This window comes from Oxyura jamaicensis, chromosome 4, assembly GCF_011077185.1.
Source record: "Oxyura jamaicensis isolate SHBP4307 breed ruddy duck chromosome 4, BPBGC_Ojam_1.0, whole genome shotgun sequence".
Taxonomy (NCBI): Eukaryota; Metazoa; Chordata; class Aves; order Anseriformes; family Anatidae; genus Oxyura; species Oxyura jamaicensis.
The window spans coordinates 84016573-84037925 of record NC_048896.1 but is presented as its reverse complement, the minus strand read 5'-3'; the positions used below and the strand labels follow the sequence as shown (position 1 = coordinate 84037925).

Genomic DNA, 21353 nt, shown 5'->3' with positions numbered 1-21353 from the left:
GATAGCTTTTCTAACTCCTACCCCATATTATCTCAGATACTGTTATTGCTTTCCCTTTAAATAGATCTTTCTTCTTTGTGCTTTGAAAAACATTATTCACATTTGAATTTGGGAGCCATCTGCTTTGCAGCAGCATTGTGAGGAGCTCATGGTTTTATTTCAACCAGGCAAAAGAAAGAAGGTAAGAGGAAAAGGGGAAGTGAGAAAAGTGTTGAAAATTAGGTCGAGGCATTAGTCAAGGTCCTCCAACATAAAGTAAAGGAGTGTGCATATTCTTTGTTGAGATGGTTTTGGGAGGAATACAGGATTGTGTGTGCTATTTTGGATCATGACACTGCACCCACCACATGAGCCATTTTTAGCATTATTATTTTTTAAAGTTCACATATGCCAGAATTTATACCCTGTGACGATTAAAGCTCAGGCCAGCAAACAGATTAGTAATTTTCAGTGGTACTGCAGTCTGGAGATCCCAATGACTCCATAAAAAATGTGCACCTTTGGAAGAGGGACCAACAAATCACGGAGAAAAACCTTTTATGAGAGCATGAGCTTTTGCATTTTCTGAGGCTGAAGTTACACTTTGGCTATTGCTGGGGTGATGGCTGGTTGGCTCCTAAAATATCATTTAGCTACAATCTACCCACTGCTCTTCAGCAGAGTGTGCGCGGTGATGCTGTTTGATTTATCACTTTCCTGTGTTGCTAGCAGTTTGATATCCCTCCTTCATCTGCCACAAGTATGTATTTGAGAAATTGGAATATTGTACTGCAGCAAAATGTAGCTAGTGAAGCTGAAGAGGAAGGCAGTATCAGCGATACCTGCTGTCTCTCCAGACCATTGAAATGGGATTTCAAAGCATGCATTCACCCCTCATGGACCTTGGGGTTTGTATGGTGTGTGTTGAGTGGAGTGAGAAATTCCACTCTGCATGTTATCAGTGGCTTTGGCAATTAAAAGAAAAATAGGAGACAATATATTTAAGAAAGGTTATGTTCACATGTGCATTTTGTCAGCCATTAGTTCTTGTTTAGAATTTAACTTGAAGATTAGGGTTATTTGTTCGTTACTGGATGTGTCTTGTCCAAACTGTATGCCTTCCAGGCTTGTGGAATCAGGCCCATGTTAAAACAAACAGGAAGTTTCAGTGGCAGCACCTATGACACCCAGAGTGCAACCCATCAGCTTGATGAGAGCCCCAGGAATGTCAGTAGGTACTGCCCAAGCCGTCTGCTTTTAGCCTTTGTCTGGAAGGGAGGCTGAGGGAGAAGGACGTTCCCACCCACCCTAGATGTTCTTGGCTTTTTTTTTTTTTTTTTTTTGTAGACATGTGCATTGTAGACATGTGCATACATTTCTGCACAATAAATGCACACCTTGGCAGTGCCTTTTCTGTCCACTGATGCTAAAGAGAGTCTCCATATATTAGGTCAGAGAAATTCAAGGCATGCTAAGATATTTTTTAAGTGAGTTGAGAGCTCATTAAGCAGATGGCAGCTCCTTTTGAGAAAGAAGTGGTGTATTTTTGTGCTGCAGACTTTCTTCAGGATCTGGGAAAAGAGTGCTCTGGCAAGTATTCTTCACCCAACCCATCCTTCTACCCAAAATCTGGAATTACTTCTGTGAAAATCTATCCTGGTTTTTGACTTATGAGCAGAGAGGCATGCAGAAAGGGACTGAGCATTTTTATTTCCCTAAGCTGACTTCCCAGCTTCCTCATGTCTCTTCTGCCTGCAGAGCGAGGAGCAGGAATGGTGTCTGCCTTGAAGGCTCCTCTTCAGCATTGGCTGTATTCAGAGACAAACTCAGTTTCCCTCCGTAATCCTCTGGCATTTCTCTGTTCCCCAGCCCCTGCCATCAAGGTCATATTTAAGTCAGAGCAGTGACACCTGAAAGCTGAGCACACTACTCCATTTGTGAGTTCATCAGTTGGCAGCTGGACAGGTAGCGGTGTCTTTCATGTAATGAGCACTAAGAATGCTTTCAATAACAATATTCATGAAAATTTTTATGGCAAAAGTTACTTATTAAGAAGTTAATAAGAAATTAATTGAGGAGCGTCATAGAATTTGTAATCGAATCTCAGTAAAGTTCACATTCCAAATTCTAGTCTAACAAGATCTGCTTAGACATGGAAACGTGTGCTCAGTCTGAAGTCTTGTGTCTTGGGTGCTGATGGTCCCCTGGTGTAGAGCAGCCTCCCCAGGGCAAATATAATCTGTAGTGAGCAGAACATGTGTTTCCAGTGCAGTCTGGCAAACCTGACCTTGCAGACAGTGGGCTAGCACCAGGTTGCCTCCTGTCAGCTTGAAGAAGCCGGGGTTGAATTTATGTTGCCTGCCTGAACTAGAGGCTTAGTTACATGGTCTTTGCTGCTGTTCCGTCTCCACTTAGCTTTTATTAGCCAGACTGAACTTCTGTGATGCCTTTTTGCAGTCTGTGTGCACCTGTATGTTGCTGCTAAACCAGAAATAGCTAATGGCTGTGGATGCTCTATCTCACCTTCATTTCCTGAGGCCAGTGCCTTGATCTGGGTGTTCAGCCACATGCTGCTAGTTGCTGCGCTTTCTCTGTGTCACTAGGACTCCTTAATTTCCTTTAACAATTTTCCTGGTTCGGTTGTGCTGACTGTAGGAACTATCTGCAATGAATTTCCGCCTCTAAAATTGCTACCTTCCTTTCTGTAGTGATACAGGGCTTTCATGCCTGCAGTAGGTTTTGCGGTTTAATTAATCTAAGTCTTTCTAATACTTACCGTGGTAAGGCTAGAAAAGCAATACACAGTGCAGAAAAGGGATGAAATTGTTTAATCTCATTAATTAACAAAGTACAGAGCATCCAGGTACAAATATTACTCCTCTCTAATCACTGGGAGTTGGATGAGACATACAGAGCTGAGAAAATATATCTAAGCTGTAAATGAAGGTGTAGTTCAGTGTGTTTTTTTTTTTTTTCTTTTCTTTTTTTCCCTGGCTTTAATAGCAGCTTCACATCATAATTAGGAGGATGAAATTCCTGCCAGCAAAGTGCATAGTTTGGACAGATTAAAGGGAAGAAGTATGAGAAATGATAATTGCTTTGTGCTCGTCAGATTTCTATTGAAAATCTGACAGGATAATTGCAAAATATCTGCTTTGCAGAATGTCTAGGCAAATTTTTAAAGAGCTATTTAAAGTTGTTCGTTTACAGTCTGTCTGAAAAGTTTTTCCCCCCCGTTTTGAAGTACATTGCCATCGATGTGTTGTACGTGTTCAAATACAGACCTTATTCTCATGTGCATGCCGGGCTGCATTCCACTGCCCACCCCCAAAGAAAATTGCCCATAATTTTTTGCATTACCCCACGTGCTTCACCCACCCTTAGCTTTCTGCCGAACATTATTTTACCTGGCAGAAACTGGAACCTTGTTGCTTTCAACAGTCTGAATCATAGCCATAGATAAATGAACCGAGAACAAATATTCCAATGGACTACACAAAAAAGTCTGTTTTGACTGACAGCTAAAAGCTGTTCCACTTTCAGCACGTTTTCATGTCTCATGTAATGGCTTTCCTTCACCTGCTTTTGAAACTTGGAAGTGACACTCACCAAATTACCAATTTTCAAAGAATATTCTAAATGTAGAATATTCTAGAACTGCATTGATTTTACTGATGACTGAAAGATCCCGAAATTCTGACTTTCTGCTAAACTTCACCACAGGAGGTCATTTGTGTCTCTGGGCCACTGAGATCTGGAGAAAGACAACAGAAGTGCTCAAGGCTTCTGGTAGGAGTTAAGGAATTAAGGCCTTAGCTCAGCCTGACACCAGCAGCACCCCGTTCCTGTGGGCTCCTCACTTCCCAACTCTTCCAGGGCTGGAATTAGTGCAGGCTTTTGTGGGAAGGATGGAGACCCTGGTTAGAAGTAGGGTTGTAGCTGATGAAGTGGGGTCTACTAAAACCAGTTGTTTCAAGTTCCTGCGATTCACTGTGTGTCATCAAGTATCATTATTATTATTATTATACGCAGTTGAGTAGGGATGACTGATCTCATAGAATCACAGAATATATCAAGATGGAAGGGACCCACAAGGATCACTGAGTCCAGCTCCTGGCTCTGCACAGGACCACCCAAAAATCAGACCGTATTTCTGAGAGTGTTGTCCAAATGCTTCTCAAACTCATGTAGGCTTGGTGCTGTGACTGCTTCTAGCTACAAGAGCTAAGTATCCCCGAATTGAATACTCCAAGCAATATTTCATGATTCCCTGCCTTGTCGGATCGTGCAGCACATGGAGCAGTTAACCAGAGCGTGCAGTGAATTTAGTGCTTCCCAGAACTGTCAGCTATTGCACGACAACTAAACAGCTCATGTATGCATGTGGTAAATCACTGTCTGTTCCCTGCTCCCTTCGTTGGAAGGAGGTAATTGCAGCTTGCAATTGCTTCAAAAATTCTCATGTTTAGTCTCTGGTGCCTTCAGACAAGAGCTGTGAGGTGCCTGCAGACAGGCCAGCTGGTTCTGGCAGGCAGGGCAGGCTTTGAGTAACCACCCTTCCTGGGGATGCCAAGGCTGTTGTGAGACCACATGGACACCTTTCACGTATCAGAGCCCCTGAATTTTCTTTGTGTGTCGGGAAACAGGATGTGGGGACCCCTGGGAAGGTGGCCGTGGATGAACTGCCTTGCTGTTCCACAGCTGTAGTCAACTAACTGGTGTATTTATGGGATTTCCCAGAGTGATGCTGTGGGAGCATAGTGATAAGGTTAATTATTGTAAGATTCAAAGCTTACTGCTTGTATTTTTATATAAAGGAAGCTTTATATAAAGATAAAGGAAAAAAGGATTAAGGTGCTGGGCATATAATTAATTCTGTATCATGTGCATCGGTGCACTGGATTACCTTGTTTCACAGGAAATACACGGCACAGATTGTGTAACAAAGCATTCCTTCTGCAGAATTCTAATTTCTCTCTTGCTTCTTTTTCTTTAAACAGTTTATGAAGAACCAGAAGACCCCAGTAACAGATCGTTTTTTTCAGAAATTATCTCTTCAGTGTCAGATGTCAAATTCAGTCACAGCGGTAGATATATGCTAACAAGAGATTACCTCACTGTCAAGGTTTGGGATCTGAACATGGAAACAAAGCCTGTAGAAACATACCAGGTAGGTGTCTCCTGCTTACTGAATTGTAACAATAGAAAAACTTCTTAATGAAGGTTTTCCCAAACTTCTCACTGCTTGGTCTGAAGAGCACATAGTTAAGGGCTGCTAATCAAAATGATTAAAATCCTAATAGTGGCATCCTTGTAGTCGCAAAAGGGCAACTTCAGCATTAGTAAAGATGCGTAACTCCTCGGGAGTCAGAGTAACTGTGGCAAAGGCTCTTGAAAAAAACAAAGCTTTCAGCAAGGGAAATCATCTCGTCACTTTGGCATCCATTTTCAAGTGATGTATTCCACTATTAACATTTAAAAGAAACAGGAAACGATTTTGTGAATTGCTTAGCATCCTGGTCCCTCTGGGACTGCTGAGAGTTTACACCTTTGTCATTTCAAAACTTCTTTTTAAAACTTCATCTTCGCATTCCTCTCTTGTGTGTAGTTCTAGAAGGGATCGTTGTTAAATCCTAACATCGCCACTGACACAGCGATATGTGAATGCCAGACAGACACATCTGGTTGCCTGAATTAATTGTGATATTATCCAGACAAAATGCCAGTGGCCCCAGCCAGTGCCGAGCTTGTACTCTGACATCTGTTCTAGTTGGCAATAGAGGTCTGAGCTTACATTTTTAACTTTGCCTTGAAGAGGGAAAATATGTCTGTGACACAGAAAATGCTTGCTATGAAAATGCAATGAAAAAAAACTGTTAGGATGCCTGCAGAAGAGTATACAAAGCAGGAAAAATGTCATTCATCTAGCTCATGCTGCTTACGTAGGGACAGTACTGATGGAGCAATCCCTGTTTTCTGTCCCCTTGTGTCTATAAACTGGCAGGTGGGGTACAGTAGTTCACATTAACTATTATTAAAGTTATTTTTCAAATAACATGGAAGGAGACTTTGGTGGTAGAAAATGTCAAAACAACCAAAATTTGACATCAGTAACATTGGAGGTGTTTATTAGCTAGTGTTTAGTAGACGAAGTGGGTAATGTTTTCCAGTACACCCACTGCATTTCAGTGGACACTCCTCACTGTATCTCCTGTTAGCACTGAGAAGTCTGAGCCTGTATGCCTTTAAAACTATAGAATTGTTTTTGCTCTGAAAACGGCCATACTTGTAATGCTAAATATGTTAGAAATGTTGGTGTGCTGTAAAAACAGAGTGGGAGGGTAAGGGTGAGACTGTGTTTTATGTAACAGAATTGTATCTCAGATTTTTAGGAACTTAGGTAATATATTATTTTATACTTATGCTAATGGATTAGGCTGCCTTCTCCCTGGAGAGGAATAGCTGGTCAAGCCAATGTGTTTGTCTTGACTTTGACACCTGCTTTTATTTCCTGATGTAGGTAGCTGTGTAACAAGGTGGCTACCTTTAAATCAGTCTGACACCCAGCAGCAGGGCCAATTAAAAAGTTATGTTTCTCCATGCTGAGATACGGAAAAAGAATATGATGTAAAATTTTCAGTACTGTTTATTATAGTCAGAAGCTTATGAAAAATAGCAAGCAAACCCTGAAAATATAACTGTATTCTGGCTGCTTTACTTTAACCGATGGATTGCCTTTCATTCTCAAATACCTGTGCGGTGCCGTGACGAGTGCTGTAGCTGACTGAAGGAGACCCCAGAGCTCAGAGGCCATAGGCACAGGACTGCGTAGGATTCACACAGTCCATGCTCTCAGCAACCTTGAACTATGAACATATTCATAGCTGATAATAGCTTGATCCACTTCTGGCAAGGTTTATTGTGTAGGGATTTGGACTAATGTGTCACTTATCAGCACAATTCCTGACAGTGAATGTGCAGCCCCAGTGAAATAGCTCCCCACGTAGTCGTATCGCTGTGTAATTCCGGAGCACAAAATGACTAGATAATTCCAGGAAGGTCTGACCTGAAACAGTGCAGTGAAGAAAAGGAGGATTCCTGGGGTGATTGGTTAGGAGTGAATTTGATTGGGATTCAGGTATTATTCGTATGTGGTAAGAACAATATGTACAGACAAAGCAAATCTGAATTTACCCTCAATCTGTAGTGGCAGATGAATGTGAAAACAAAGTGAAAATTAAGTGTTTCCTCCAGTTAATCCTCCATAGTCTGAGGGTCTGAATGTGGTCAAATGTGGTAATCAAAGGGTGAATGTGGAGAGCAAGCTGATTGTCCCTGGCAGCAGTACAAGTTGGCAGGGGCAGTCAAGAAAAAAGGAGCTGAGACCTTGAAGAAATCAGACAACTGAGAAACTGCAGAATGCTTTTTGTAGAGCTGGTAGAAAGGCACAGCTCTAAGCTGTGGAGTCGGACACTCCTTGCACAGGGTGTGTGCATGATGGTGGTCATGACAGATGGCTGCTGGAAATGGTGAAGAGGAAGACCTGGAAATGGCAGTCAGTGAGGCAAAGGCAAACTACTTTCTTTGCCTGCCTTACCCAGCCTTGCTATTTCTTCCAAGTCTTGGGAGCTTACAAATATAATAATGGAAAAAAACTCCAGTTCTGTAACAAATTGCATGGGTAACACCAAAAAAGCTTTAAGCAAAGAGAAAATGGAAGGATTTCATTACAGAGGGTGCAAGAAACTGCATCAGTTCTCCCTGTTCTGAAAGGGTTCTGACCTCTGGGGGTAAATATATGTAGCTGTGAAATGTTTTATTTGCATTGACCATTTGCCTATTAAGACATTATCTGTTGATATACAGTTTCATGTTCACTCATCTATTGCTGAAAATTGATCCATAACTAAAATGTATGGTCCTTCATAACCTTTTAGGACAAATAAGCCCTCAGGCCAGAGGAGGATGCTGAGTATGTGCTGAAAGGATCACAGTCAGGAGCCCCTAATTCAGGTGGTGGTGAACAGGAGCAGCCTGCCAGGACAGAAAACAGTCAGTACTTCTGTGGCCAGAGCTCAGTAATGCCCTTGGCTGCTGGACTGGTGTGCGTGCTCCTAGAGGTCATCCACAGAGCTTGGTGTTACAGTTTTCAAAACAGCTAGAGGAAGAAGTCAGGAATGAGTGTGTTAGTAAATTCACCTGCACAGGGATTTTCTATCTCATTATTTCCCTGTGAAATTAAAGCAATCATCCAGAAGGAAAACTAATCAAATCCAGCAAAGGGTTGAAACAGGTTCCATGAGATTTGTCTTTCTGATAACCCTTGCTCAACAGAGGTGTATATATATATAGCACAGAGGAGAGGTCTTCTACTGGTTAATCTCATTTTTCAAGTAGGTATGTGAAAATTTACAATGTTGTTTTAAAGTCTCAGCCAAATACGAAGTATCCTTGGGCTAAATTGGTGTTCTAATTTGCAGCCTATGCAACTGCAACCTTGTACTGTATTATGCTTCCAAAATACCTTGCCCAAATGTATGTGTTACCATACACTACAGGTCCTTTTAATAGAGCCAGGTTCTTTCTGCTGCAAGAAGTGATAATCCACTTACCTTGGAATATGACATTTTTGTTACAATTTAAATTAGATTTCTTGCACATTAATTAGCACATCTAGGGTATCAGCTGGTGAAACGTCTTTGGGAATTAGGCTAGCATTGAGAAAATCACCCAAGCAAGAAACAAGTGTGTTGAGGAGGGGTGGTCTGCAGCCTGCTGAGCGAGGTATGCTTCGTGCCTTCCTGCAACAATAATTCTGTAGCACCTGGTTAATTGGGTTGGGGAATGACGCAGATAGCTTCTGTAGAGTTTAAACACAGTAGCTGCTGCAAAGTTACCAATCTGTGCAGCATATTTCGAAAGTGAACGTGGGAGACAAAGCAGAGATCGAGGGACTGGTTTGGGAGTTTTGTTTTGCTTTGTTTCATGAATAACAGCAGTTGTTTTCTACAAAACAGGTCCATGATTACCTTAGGAGCAAGTTGTGTTCCCTCTATGAAAACGACTGCATCTTTGACAAGTTTGAATGTGCATGGAATGGATCGGACAGGTAATCCACCCCTACGTACATCATTGTCTTCGTTTAGCAAAAGAGCTCCCATGTGATGGAGAACAATCAGAAACTAAAGCATTATATGTGGTTATTTTCCACATGAATTTATATCCCTATATATCAGTGTTGAGGCTGACAAAAGGTGTGTGGATATTGGTGCATCTCCAACGTTCTTGTTCATCTTGGCTCTCATGCCTTAGGGGAAAAATCTTCAAATTCAGTCCTTTTCTCACCAAAACTGTAAGTAAGCAAGTACTTGTAAGTAGGCAAGAATTAAGTACTTGTAAGTAGGCAAGAATTAAAATGAATGCTGCTAATTTACACTGCCCCACCAACGCACTAAGGAGGCTTGTGTGATCCTGCATTTACACAGGAGCTACTTCAGTTACCCAGTTCATTTACTGGAAATGGGGAGTGGGGACAGGCAGTCACAGGGACACCATGATGCTCTGCAAACTTCTGCCACCTTCCCACTGATTCTTCCGATGCCTACCTCTTGTCAGAGCAGCCCCTTTCCTTATATCCCAGATATCCAAGACACAGTATCTTGTTGGTATTTTCATGAGAGATACTAGCACAAGTGAGAGAAGGGATTAAATTTGCCTGTGCCCTAATCCTAGCAAATAGCGGTGGTACTCTGGGGAGTAGGAATATTGTGCGGGAAGAACTGAGCAGCCTAGAGGACCAAGACAATAAAAATGGACGAAATCCAAAGGTATGATGCAAGGTGAGGATTTTAGTTGACAAAAAAACATAAACCTTCATCTTATCAGTTGGAAACAACTCACAGGGACATTCACACACTAGGTGGCTGTGGAAGGGATTAGCCGACTACAGGATGCGTTTGAAAGAGAGCACACGAGCCAATTTTGAATGGCATACAGTGGCTCCGGTCTCAGCAGAGCTGGAAGCCAAGTGGCAAGTTGCTGCTGATCGGTTTGGCAGTCACAGAGAGCCTGGAACTATGCCTTCAGCTCACTTAGCCTTGCATTTGGGAAAAACAGTCCGTCTCGTTGCATTGAAGCAGGTCTGCCCCCCAGGCTGGGCAAGGGTTGTGAGACAGAGCTTGGGGCAGCTGTGACAAAGGGAAAAGTGATCCTTGGGTGGGCAAGACTGGGATATCCAACAGAAAGGGGAGCAGTGCTGATGTTGTGTTGGGGTCTTATTGAAAGACCTTTGGACTACAGTTACACATTTGTTGTCCCTCATCTTCAAGGCAGATGAGCTAATCAGGCAAATGGACAGCTGCTCTGAAGGGAGGAGGGGGAGAGTTTGTTTTCGACCAGCCTGGCAAAAGAGGGGCCAAGATTATACTTGCTCCTACTACATACACCAAAGAGGTATATGTAGGGAGGAAGAGGATCTGGCTGAGCTAAACGCTAATGGTAATAGCACAGGAGGTGATGACTGCTTGGGCCTACGTGGGACCTGCTCGGTAGTTTGCTCCTACTGGAAATACCAAACTAAAAGCTTTTCCTGGAAATACTGGTGGGGCTGATCCCTGCCTAAACCTGGCACTAAAGAACCATGGAATCAAATCATTCAGATATTTTGAAATTTCAACCAACACTCAGAGGATTTCAGGTCCTTTCAGACCGTTTTGTTTTTCCTTAGTGAAAATTCCCAATGCATCATGCAGGATGGGCAGCCACAGGTTCACAGGCTCAGGGTCTTTCTCTTGTAGTCGAATTAAGTACTGCCATCCATACTGATAAGTGAGACCGCTGTCTGGATAGTTGGGAATAACAGAAGTTTTATTCGGTATCAGGATTTAAAGTGAGTATAATATTTTAGTTCCTACTTGACAGATCACAAAGATCGACGTAGTGAGTAATTATTAAGTGGGAGCCTTACACTGTGAGAGCTTAATTTGTTGTACTGCCCAAGCATCGGGGGGTTGTTAGTCTTGCACAATTACCAGATCTGTCACTAATCACAACACACCACTCTTGACTGTAAGAAACTGTTGAGTGGAGTAGCTGGCTACATTTGACAAAGGATAAGGGCTCATTTTAATTTAGTTTTCCTTTTAAGAGTCAAATATATCAGCACTGGTGTTCATCTCTTGAGGTGAGGAAATTCATGTTCACTTTTCTGAGCTTCTTGCTTCTGTGCTTGACAAGTATTTTATTGTTTTGCTACACACTGCAAGATTATTTTGGTTTTGGTGGATCGTAATTTAAATTATATTTGGGTACCAGTAACCCTTAAAGAACAGTTCATTTAATAGCAATGTCACTTCATTTGGTCCTTTCAGTAAGTATTTTTAAAAAAGACTTACTGCTAAAGGTAAGCAATACCCGTTAACAACAAAACTCGTAAGAGATGCTGTACTATAATATTTATAACATTACCTCATATACATAACACTAGTAATTGCATTTCTAAACTTGGTATTTTTATCTCTTGCAGACTTTAAAGTTACAATGACAAATTAAAGTGACAGGATTGTTCGGTTAAAAATGAAAACATGTTTATTATTTAGCAGAAAATACTTCTTATTAATGTTGTCATTACTAAGGAGTTAATCTAAGCTATGATAGAACCCGATGGTGAGGCCGTTTACAAAAAAAAATCAATGTACGTGGGCTCTGATTAGAACGTGATTGATGCTCAGTTACTCCAATGAAGAGGAACTAATACGATCAGACAGACCCTATCTCATTTGCTGAAGGGCACATTAATCACGAGGTACTTGGGCAGGAACTGTGGTCAGGGAGGGAGTCAAGCAGGGGTCTTACAGTAATTCAGGCAGATGAGCACATATTATTTATGGTGGAGTATATTACACTAAAATCACGTCATCTTTGTTATGTATACATCTTTATGTGACTATGGAGAGTGTGTGAGCTCGGCTTTGTACAACAATTGAATTTAGTTTTCCATTCACTTCCAGAGTCAAGTCTCTCAATAAGGACCCACAAGACCCTTCTCAGTGCCAACCATACCCGTTCTGTATTTCAGATTTACCTCAAAACTTAGCACTTACGGAGCTGTTGGCGTGTTACAGAAGAAACAAGTAAAAGAAAAAAAAGTGTAGTATATTCTACATGGTAGTAAATGGATACCTTAATTCCTATTCCTTTTTTAAAAGATTTTAAATGAATGGGTTTATGGGAACCCTTCCAGGGAGGCTTCTGAATGCCATTGTGATCAGTGATATGCTGTAAGCAGATGAATGAAGTCACGTACAGCTGTTCAGTCAGCCCTTTCCTACTGAACTGTCAGTCATCCCGGTGAAAACCCATCAGCCTTCACTCCAATCAGGCAGGATTGGCAGGTCCCAGCGCACCAAACGTTAACCATTTATTCCTGTCTGGCAGCACACTCCATGCTGGGGAGCTGAAGGTATCATTTCACTATCAAGGCTCAGCATGTCAAATATTAGCTTGGAAGGACTTGGGAGTCCCCCGTTCTTATTTCCAGTGTTATCCTAGCCAACTGTCCCAGAGTGTTGCAGCCCTGAACCTCAAGGTTTTCCATCACATATCCCCAGGGAGTTTAAAGAAGCTCCTTGAGGATGTGAGGTCAGTTGCTTCACTCAGCGCAGAATACGGTAAAACTGCCCAGGGAGCATACAGCCCTACCCCAGAAAGAATATAGCAGTCTAGTGGTGAAAGGAAACTTGTTCGCAGCAGTGCTCCCTCCTTTCCCTTTGTCATAAAAAAAAAAAAAAAAAAAAAAATCTCATTATTTATTCCCATGAAAATTATTTTGAAGTTTTTTTTTCCTGGGACAAATCCTTTCTTCTCATAAGGTCAGATGATTGCCACAAAAAGGTCTCTTGGGCTTTGCATGGTAGTCCCAGAAGACTGCAGATGTGCTATCTGCACTGGCAGGTGTGGTATTGAACTCTTGCAAATGTAGGGCTCTAAGTGTAACTGGGAAGGTGGTTTCAGATCAGAGAAACAGCCCCTTCCCATGCCCCTGTGCAGAGACTTACCGCAAGGTCTGGAGACAGAGGTACCCCAGTCCTCAGTGACTGACATTGATGAAATTTCAATGCCTAAACAATATTGTGGAAAAAATCGCACTGCAGTTCAGAACACACGTTGAAGGCCTATGCAGATACCCCTGAGGTTAGTGGAATAGGAAATGTGTTGATCTTCCAACAGAAGCAGAATGTTTTAGAGAGGAAATCTACATACCAAAGCTTTTAGTTTAACAAAGAGTCATAACCAAAATATTGAAAGCCAGATGTTTTATGGTATTAAGGTGCTTAAAGATGCTGAAGACATCAGTAGTTGTGAGGGTGCTGCTGTAGACCCTAAAACTCTGTCCCTAAATGAAACCCTAGAGGAACAACTACTGGTGTCATGCAAAATAAAATAGTTTTCCGTAGGTAAACATCTGCCCGTTTCGTTCTGTGTATTCTTCTTGCAGTGCAAGTAGGAAGAACTTTTAGTCTCAAGTCTTTTGCTGCAGACAATTGTACAGATGGGATATTATTTTTTTTTTTTTACATAATAGAATTTACCTGAAATATTACTGGCTACCGGATCAGCAAGGCAAAGAAACCCCTGCCCAGCGGGCACTGGTTTAAGAGGCAGCAGTTAGTGTTGTGCTGATTTGAAACTGCCCCTCCTGCTGCAATGGGCTCCAGTTCCTGGGATTTTGTGCTAAGGTCCTCAGGCCCTGTGCTCTGAGTGCCCAGCGCAAAAGCAGCTTATGTGCATGTTGCACACAAAAGTCTCTTTTACAGCCCATGGCAAGGATCCGTGTGGAATAGACGAGCAGTAGAGCATCTCCCCCCTGCATCCCCTGGTGAGCTGGTAGGCTTTATAAAGCTTTGTATGGCCAGACAGGCTCTGCCGATCTCCTAGCACCCTGACACCTCTGGGGCCACTGCTACCAAATTTCTGCCAGACTGAAGGGCACAGGAACCGCTCATTTGTACCTGCTGAGAGAGGAAATCTGCCCATCTGCTGCTTTGTTTGGCCTGCGGCCCAAAGGAGGAGGCACGGGTGGCAGCCCAAAGCCCCTGAGAGCTGAGCAAGCTGTCTGAGGGTAAGCTGGAGACAGTGGGAGATGGCAGTGAGACCCCCAGGAGTAACGTGAAGAGTGAAGAGCAAGGAAAAGGGAACAGACACAGGGAAAGGACAAAGGGAAGCAAAGGAGATGGGAGGGAGCTGGGAGCTGAGGGCAAAGCTGGGAAGGACACATCACTGGCAGGGAGAAGCAGGATAAAGGGAAATGGAAGAGAGGGGAATTAGAGGATGTGGAAAAGAAAAGATGGGGAAAGAAAACCTAACTGCAAAGTGTGGTAAAGACCTCAATTTTGTGATTAGAAGGGGAGAAATAGAAAGAGAGAACAGAAATGCAACTAGCGGGCAGAAAAGTCAATATAATGAAAGTAGGATTGCACTGCACTGGATTTGTTCCTTCCTCCTTTACCTCCTGTAAGAATACATTTGTTCTGCTTGTAAACGAAAAAATAATGGGGGCCCCAGTGACCCAGGGCTGTGGGAATTAAGCGTGGCAGTGAGATGCCTCAGATTTTCTCATTGGTAAGGAAAAATGCCACAGTGTCAGCACAGGCAGGAGGAATTTCATCTCGTGTTGTCACTTAAAGCATGTGCACAGGATTGTCAGAAACTCTCAGAGCAGCTCTGAAGAGGGCAGAGCATGTTCGCAGTGTGCTGCAGCGAGGATGGCTTTGTCCCTGGGGCAGCAGGGGAGTTAGCCTGGGGTGCTGCTAGAGTGTGTGTGTGTGTGCGCCCCCTTTTTTTGTTTTTTATAATCTTTCTGCCTCTGGCTGTGGTGGTTTGCACAGGGTGCAGCTTTGCTCCTGCCTGAGCCATCAGCCCGCTGCTCCTCAGGGGCCACTGCTGTGGGGTTTGAGCCCCAGACAGCCCTGCCCAGGTGAGGTGGGACTCTGGCCGTGCTTTGGAGCAAAATTCAAGGAGCTGAGGCAGAGCTTTTTGGGGCTGCTGCCTTACTCACCTGTGAATTTGTGTGGGGAGGCTTTGGTTTCTTGAACCAGCGTGGGGTGCAGGCACTCCTTGTAGTCCTGCTGTGCCCAGCAGGCAGTCTAGAAATAGAGGGTAGGCATTTCCTAGACTCAGCTACCATTTTACTTCTTGTACATATAAATAGATTTATAATTCTCCTCATCACATATATTCCATTATTGTATATTATATTTTCCTGAACAGGAATAAATTGCAGGGTTACATCTAGTTCTCGCTCTCATTTATTGTTATTTTAAGCGGCAGGTAAGGTTATAATCCATCTGGGTTTGTGATCTCAAACACGAACGGGCACTTTCTCATTTACATAATGCTATTTTTTACTGAGCCATTAAACTACAGAAAAACAGGGCCAGCATGAAAAGTAGTCATCTACATATGTTAAAAAAAGCCCTGCAATAAATCCAACCGAAGGGAACAGACTTTTAAAAATATGTGAGTTGAAGAAATTAAAAAGCAAATGGACTGTAAAAGCAGCTTTGCTGCGAGCAAAACCTAAAAAAAGATTCTTGACAAGCACTTCTCCGTGCAGTTGGTGCACTGGGACATTGCCTGCGTGAAAACTGCTCCCCGATGGCTCCTGCCTTCATCTGGTGCAGGCTCCGTATTCCCGAGGGAGCCGGGTCCCAGCTAGTGCAGCTAGGGCACGTGGTGCCCTGCTCTGGGAGCCTGTTCCCAAATTTTGCCCGAAGGGGGGGAAAAAAGAACCAACCAACCCCGCCACAGTACTGTCAGCATCGCTACTTGTGTGTGTTAGTGCTGAGGTATAGAATCACCTCTGCTGCTTCGTGTTGTGACCAGCCACTGTAGCAGGAGCCCTAACGACAAGACACGGTGATTCGGAAGGAGTGCAATGTTAGATTCACTGCTGTTGATTCAATTTTTGAACTGGGCACTAATCTTGATCAATAGGCTTTCTGCAGCTTCTGGGGTACACTTTATCAAGCTGTCACGCTGTCTCACTGTCTTTTTTTTTTTAAGCGCGCGAGGTTGTTTGCGTGGGCTTAATGAGCAGAACTGTGCCAGGCCTTTGCAAGTGGGGAAGGTGAGGGAAAAACCTCTGCAGACAGCCCTGCTGCAGTTAGCCAGGACTAGCTGTAACCACCTCTGGGCCTTGCCTCCCCTGCCCACCTGGGCTCGGCAGCAAGCAGGAGAAGCAGCCTTTGAGCAAGGGGAGAGCTGTGTGCCACCAGCTAACGGCAGGGCAGGGCAGGGCAGAGCTCCAGTCCTGCTGGTGACTCTGTGCACATCCAGCTCCCCTAAGCCAGTCGCCCCCAGGGTCCCTGAAGGAGCAGAGCTGCTGGTCGGTAGCTGTAGTGCAGCCGCAGTTAGCTCCACAGCTTGTGACCCATTTGTGGGTTTGGGGTGTATTGCTCATCGCTATTACAGCAGCTACTGCTGGCCCTCGGTGGGATCAAGGCAGTGCTGGCTGGGGGCTGTGCACCTGGCGTAAGACAGCTCCTGAATCCAGGGGCACCAGCTCTCAGCAGCTAGCACGACCAGCAGAGAGCATGGTTTCTGGCTCTGACTTCTCCCACTGTTCATATGCAGCTGCCTCGGGACCAGCCCACAGCTCTGTGCAGCTCCCCCCAGGTGGGAAAGCACAGCCAAGTGCTCCAGCAACGCGGCTGTCATCTGTGATGGAGATGAGTTTATTAAATGCAAGGCACGTGAAATATGCTCTGTTGGGCTGTACCAGAAAGGCAAATGTTTACTGGTCGCCCGAGCCTTTCTTAGAACTAAAAGCACAGCTTTTAAGTTCAGGATGGGTTCTTCTTCTGGAATGGAAGTGCAAGAATTCACTGAATTCACTGTATTTGGGCTGCGATGGGAAAGGTGAGAGGAGTGTGGCCCCAGACTCAGACAGGGAAGAAGTTTGCAGGGGATGAGCTCTCGAACAAGGCTCTAAGATCCATGATTATGCTAATCCAATAACCTGAGGGCCATGGATGAAATCCTGAATTCATTAAAGTCAGTGACAAAATATCCCCCCCTGGGGAATGGGGAATGAAGCAACTGGAAATTCATTATTTCAAGCTACAAGCTGATTAATGGGGTAATTTTTATACAGGGTGAGGTATGCTTTTTGTCCCTTTCTCCCAGGCCCAGAAATACATCCTGACTTGATGCTTCATTCAAACTTTATACTGAAGATAAAATAATCCTGTTTATCAATATATTTATTTTCAAGAAGTATTGTAGATAAAATTTTTAATAGTGCCTACACTTGCTAATGGGTCTACGGCTTCAGAAAGGAAAAGGGTTTATTCTGAAAAGAAATTTACTTCTGCAAAGCTCTTTTTTTTTTTTAAAAAAAAAAAAAAGTGTTTCTGGAATCACGGTAATCTCAGCTGTCTAAAAAGGTGTAAGGCTCAGGAGAAATAAAAAAAGCCTGGAACTATGACCCTTAAAAGCTTGTAAAGAGCTAGAGGGTAATTAAAAAGAAGTTAGGTGAAGGTGTCGCTTTTACCTTCCTGTGAAGTCAGTCTCGTGATGTCAGGGCCCTGACATGATTTTCTGAGTGAATGCTTACGGAAGCCAGTTTTGGGGTAACTGGAAATTTCATTAAATACATTGGAATAGGGAAAACCGTTCACTCTGGGGAAAATCCCATGGTTTTCACTGTTTCTGAAACCAGAAGCCATCTTATTCTAAGACTCAGCTGTCTCTGTCCATTCACGTCAGTAGACTTCCCACAACCTGCTGTTTAATTGTAATTGTGTCTTTTCCCCCCCTCTCCAGTGTCATCATGACAGGTGCATATAACAACTTTTTCCGAATGTTTGACCGAAACACCAAGCGGGATGTTACCTTGGAGGCATCCCGAGAGAGCAGCAAACCACGAGCTATCCTTAAGCCCCGGAGAGTCTGCGTCGGTGGCAAACGGAGGAAAGATGACATCAGTGTTGACAGTTTGGACTTTACGAAGAAGATCTTGCACACGGCGTGGCACCCAACCGAGAACATCATTGCTATAGCAGCGACAAACAATCTGTACATATTTCAGGATAAAGTGAACTCAGAAATGCACTAGATTTATCAATATCCCTCTCTACTTACAAACCAGCCTCTTGAGAATTGTAGAAGGATGTGATCCTCACAAAAATTGTGGCTTCTGTGGTGGGATTTGTAGGTTGCATCCTTTCATCCCTGTATCATTATTGGTGGCAAGCCAACTCTTTTCCATCACTGCAACTGTATAAGTAAAAGGCACGACTGCAAATCCAGTACTGTGGTCTGTATCGGTTCCTTTACCAAACAGGGGTATTTATTTATTTGGGGAGCGTTCCTGAGGAGGGCTGAGACTGCTCAACTCCTGACAGTCCTTTCAAGGGTCTCAGTGGTTCACAGGACCACTCTGTCCTGGTGCACTGCCTGCTTTTGCAGTCCATGGCATTTACCACATTGTTAGAGCTTTTTGCTTTATTTTGTTTTACTTTTTTAAGTAACATTTTTCTGTCTTTCAACCAAGCCAAGCCTGTTTGTGAGTGAATGAACAAATAGCTTCATCCCTTTAGGCCACATGGCACGGTGGAAGGGCCACCGAAAGTCCCGCTGGTGGAAGGCTGTCCTGTCTCACCTGCCTCATTCCCTTCTCTACAACAACTATTCAGTATTTATTCACATTACTAACTGTGTGCTTGAACTTCCCAAGTGAGTAAGTGACAGACTCATATTGCTAGCCAGCTTATTTTGAGAAGTTCATTCTCCATCAATCTCTTTGCTCTGTTTAAAATAACAATTAGCATCCTCACCAGGTGGAGGACTATTTAAGACCTTGGTATTACTACTCCACAGGGACTGGCTGTTCAAACACAGCCTAGCAGAGTTAATACATAAACCCACACCATTGTTTGGGGCTTGGAGTTCTGGAAGTCTTGTCTAAAAATGCTGTCCTTAAAGGCAAATTTCTGCTTCAGTGGAAGCAAAGTTGCATCACTTCTAGACACCTCAGAAAATCCCTTGTTTGCTTTTTGCAGCACGATTATTTTCATCTTGGCATCTGGAGAACACAGACATTGCCACGATCTCTGTAACTATAAAAAAGAAGGTACGGTGAGATGTAGCATTGCTCAGTGACTTTTAAAGGTTTTAAGTAAGTCCACTGCTAGGTTACAAAGGTATTTCTGAAAAAAGGGAATACACAAACTCTCCAAACCAAACAAAACCTTCTTCCATGTAAATACATTTCTGTGAAATCTGGCTCTAAGAAAGATCTATCACTATTTTCTAATGAATAGTGATGGAAATGGCAAGTGAAAGTATAAGGAATTGATGTACCTCATTCAGGAAGTTTATGGGAAAAGCGTAGTGGGCAGGAAGTCCTCTTCCTCCAGGAGAAAACTGTCTGCCTCCCTAATAGCTCTGGCAGGAAAAATGATAACCCAAAGGATTTCTTCTCAAATCATGAATACAAGAGCACAACTGAGATGACCTGCTTATCTGCCCATATTAAAACTCCTCAGAAAGAATAAAAAGAAATAAAAATCTCTAAGCCATTATGCACTGATTTCTTTGGTGAGTGGAGAATGTACCGATAAAGAGATCTGCATGCTTTTGTATTTGGGTTTGGGGGAAAGGGTGGGTGAAAATCTGCTTACAAGAAGTAGAAAAACCAAGCCTACAGCTCTTTTATAGGACATCTTAACACAGCGCGTGAAATCTGTATGTTTGAAGTTTTCTACATCAACGCTGTAAATTTTGTGTGTAGAAGCACAAACGCATGTGCATCAGTTTCCAGCCATACTAAACACATACGGTATGAAATGTGTAGGTTAACTTTAAAGGGAATGAGGAATGTTTGTTTATAAAATACTGTATGCTCTAGCAGGCATGGACAGTATATGTACATATTTATTCTAATGAAATTTAACAAAACTGCTTTTTTCTTTTTTTCCTTTTAAAAAGGTTTAAGAATGTGGTAAATTGTATAGAAAAGTCGCTAATGCCAAACTACTGCTTCAAGGGTGTCATATGATTTCTTTGACTTTTGGCCTCCTCCTTAATCTTTGCAGCTCAAAAAATAAAGATTAAAAAAAAAATAAAATGCTATGAGCTCATATTGGCATTTACAGCTAGAAGTACTGTAAAACATATATTTAGCTTTTAACATTCTCAAGTAAGAGTCTATAGATAACGTTATAAAGCAGATCTTAATATAACTTTTTTCTTTCTTTTGTCCGTTTTCTTCATTTGAAGTACCTTACTCTGTTACAGCTCTGGGTACCAAAAAGATCATGTTAAAATTAAATAAGTAAATATATCTTTGGAGCTTTATAAACTAATGAACTACCCAACCAAAATACCATGAAGTGATTACAGAGGAAATAAACAGAAATCTTTCAAGACCAGTATTCCCTTCACATCCTTGACTTTGCTACTACAGCTCGGTTTGCTGGTCTTCTTGAATGTACGGAAAGTTAACATCGTCATTGTGAACGTTTCCAACTTTCTTTCTCTTTTTAGTTTGAGCTTTCAGTGGTGTAGAGTAAGTGATGGTAAAGTTGGTAAACCTGATTGTTTTGAAAGCTGTTGTTCATGGCTGCATTCTTTGTGTTGCACAAATTAGCTAACTGTTGTTGAATAAAAATATAAATATGTTAATACCAGCTTTTTCAATAAAACTACGACAAAAAAAAAAAGGCATAAGGAGATGGCTCAAGGCACAGCGTATTTTTAAGCTAGACACGAGAGGGTTGTAAGCTCCTTTTACAAGGGAGGAAGAGTCACAGTTAGGGGGCAGGGTAAGCAGGTAAGGTAAGTTAGGGCTCAGGGTAAGATCGACATTGGCCCAGGTGAAGAACTGGGAGAGGGCAGCAGAGGAGCATCCTCCTTGTCACCACCTCTCTTTTTGTCCTGTACTTGGGAATGGGGCCAAACCTCAACAAGCTGGTTTGGCACACAGTGCTAAGAAAGGACTCACTTTCCAGCCCAAACAGATGCCTGAGCATCCCCTGGCTACTGCGATGCTTGCCCCAGACCTTGGGCTTTTCTTTTGGATCTCTTGCCCTGTCTGTGTGTTCTTCACGGAGCCGCAGGGTTGGAGACGCCTCCTGGGCATCAGCACATGTGAGTTATACCCTGAAAGGTTAAGTCCTTTTTCTGGATGCGGACCAGAATACATCGCCTCAGCTGTTAGATTAGGCAGGGTGTTGCTTTGCACAGCTCTCCCAGAGCTTACATGCTAATTCCAGCCCCCTGTCCCCTTTTTGGGAAGACACAGTCAATCCCACTCATTTAGATGGGCAAATATGTTTAGGCACTGCAGAGAAAAATCTCAGCTGAAAATCAAC

The 21353-nt window shown here is 43.0% G+C and overlaps 1 protein-coding gene across 7 annotated transcripts in view; it reads left to right on the top strand.

Annotated features, from left to right (window-relative positions):
- PPP2R2C (protein phosphatase 2 regulatory subunit Bgamma) overlaps nt 1-20664 on the top strand; it is a 189756-nt gene extending 169092 nt beyond the window's left edge. For all 7 annotated transcript variants that reach the window (XM_035323769.1, XM_035323771.1, XM_035323773.1 and 4 more), the window contains 3 exons: nt 4980-5149; nt 8997-9088; nt 17803-20664. In XM_035323769.1, coding sequence (XP_035179660.1) covers nt 4980-5149; nt 8997-9088; nt 17803-18094 — 554 coding nt within the window. In that variant the 3' untranslated portion in view covers nt 18095-20664. The remainder of the gene's footprint in view (nt 1-4979; nt 5150-8996; nt 9089-17802) is intronic.
- Nucleotides 20665-21353: the final 689 nt, after the last annotated feature.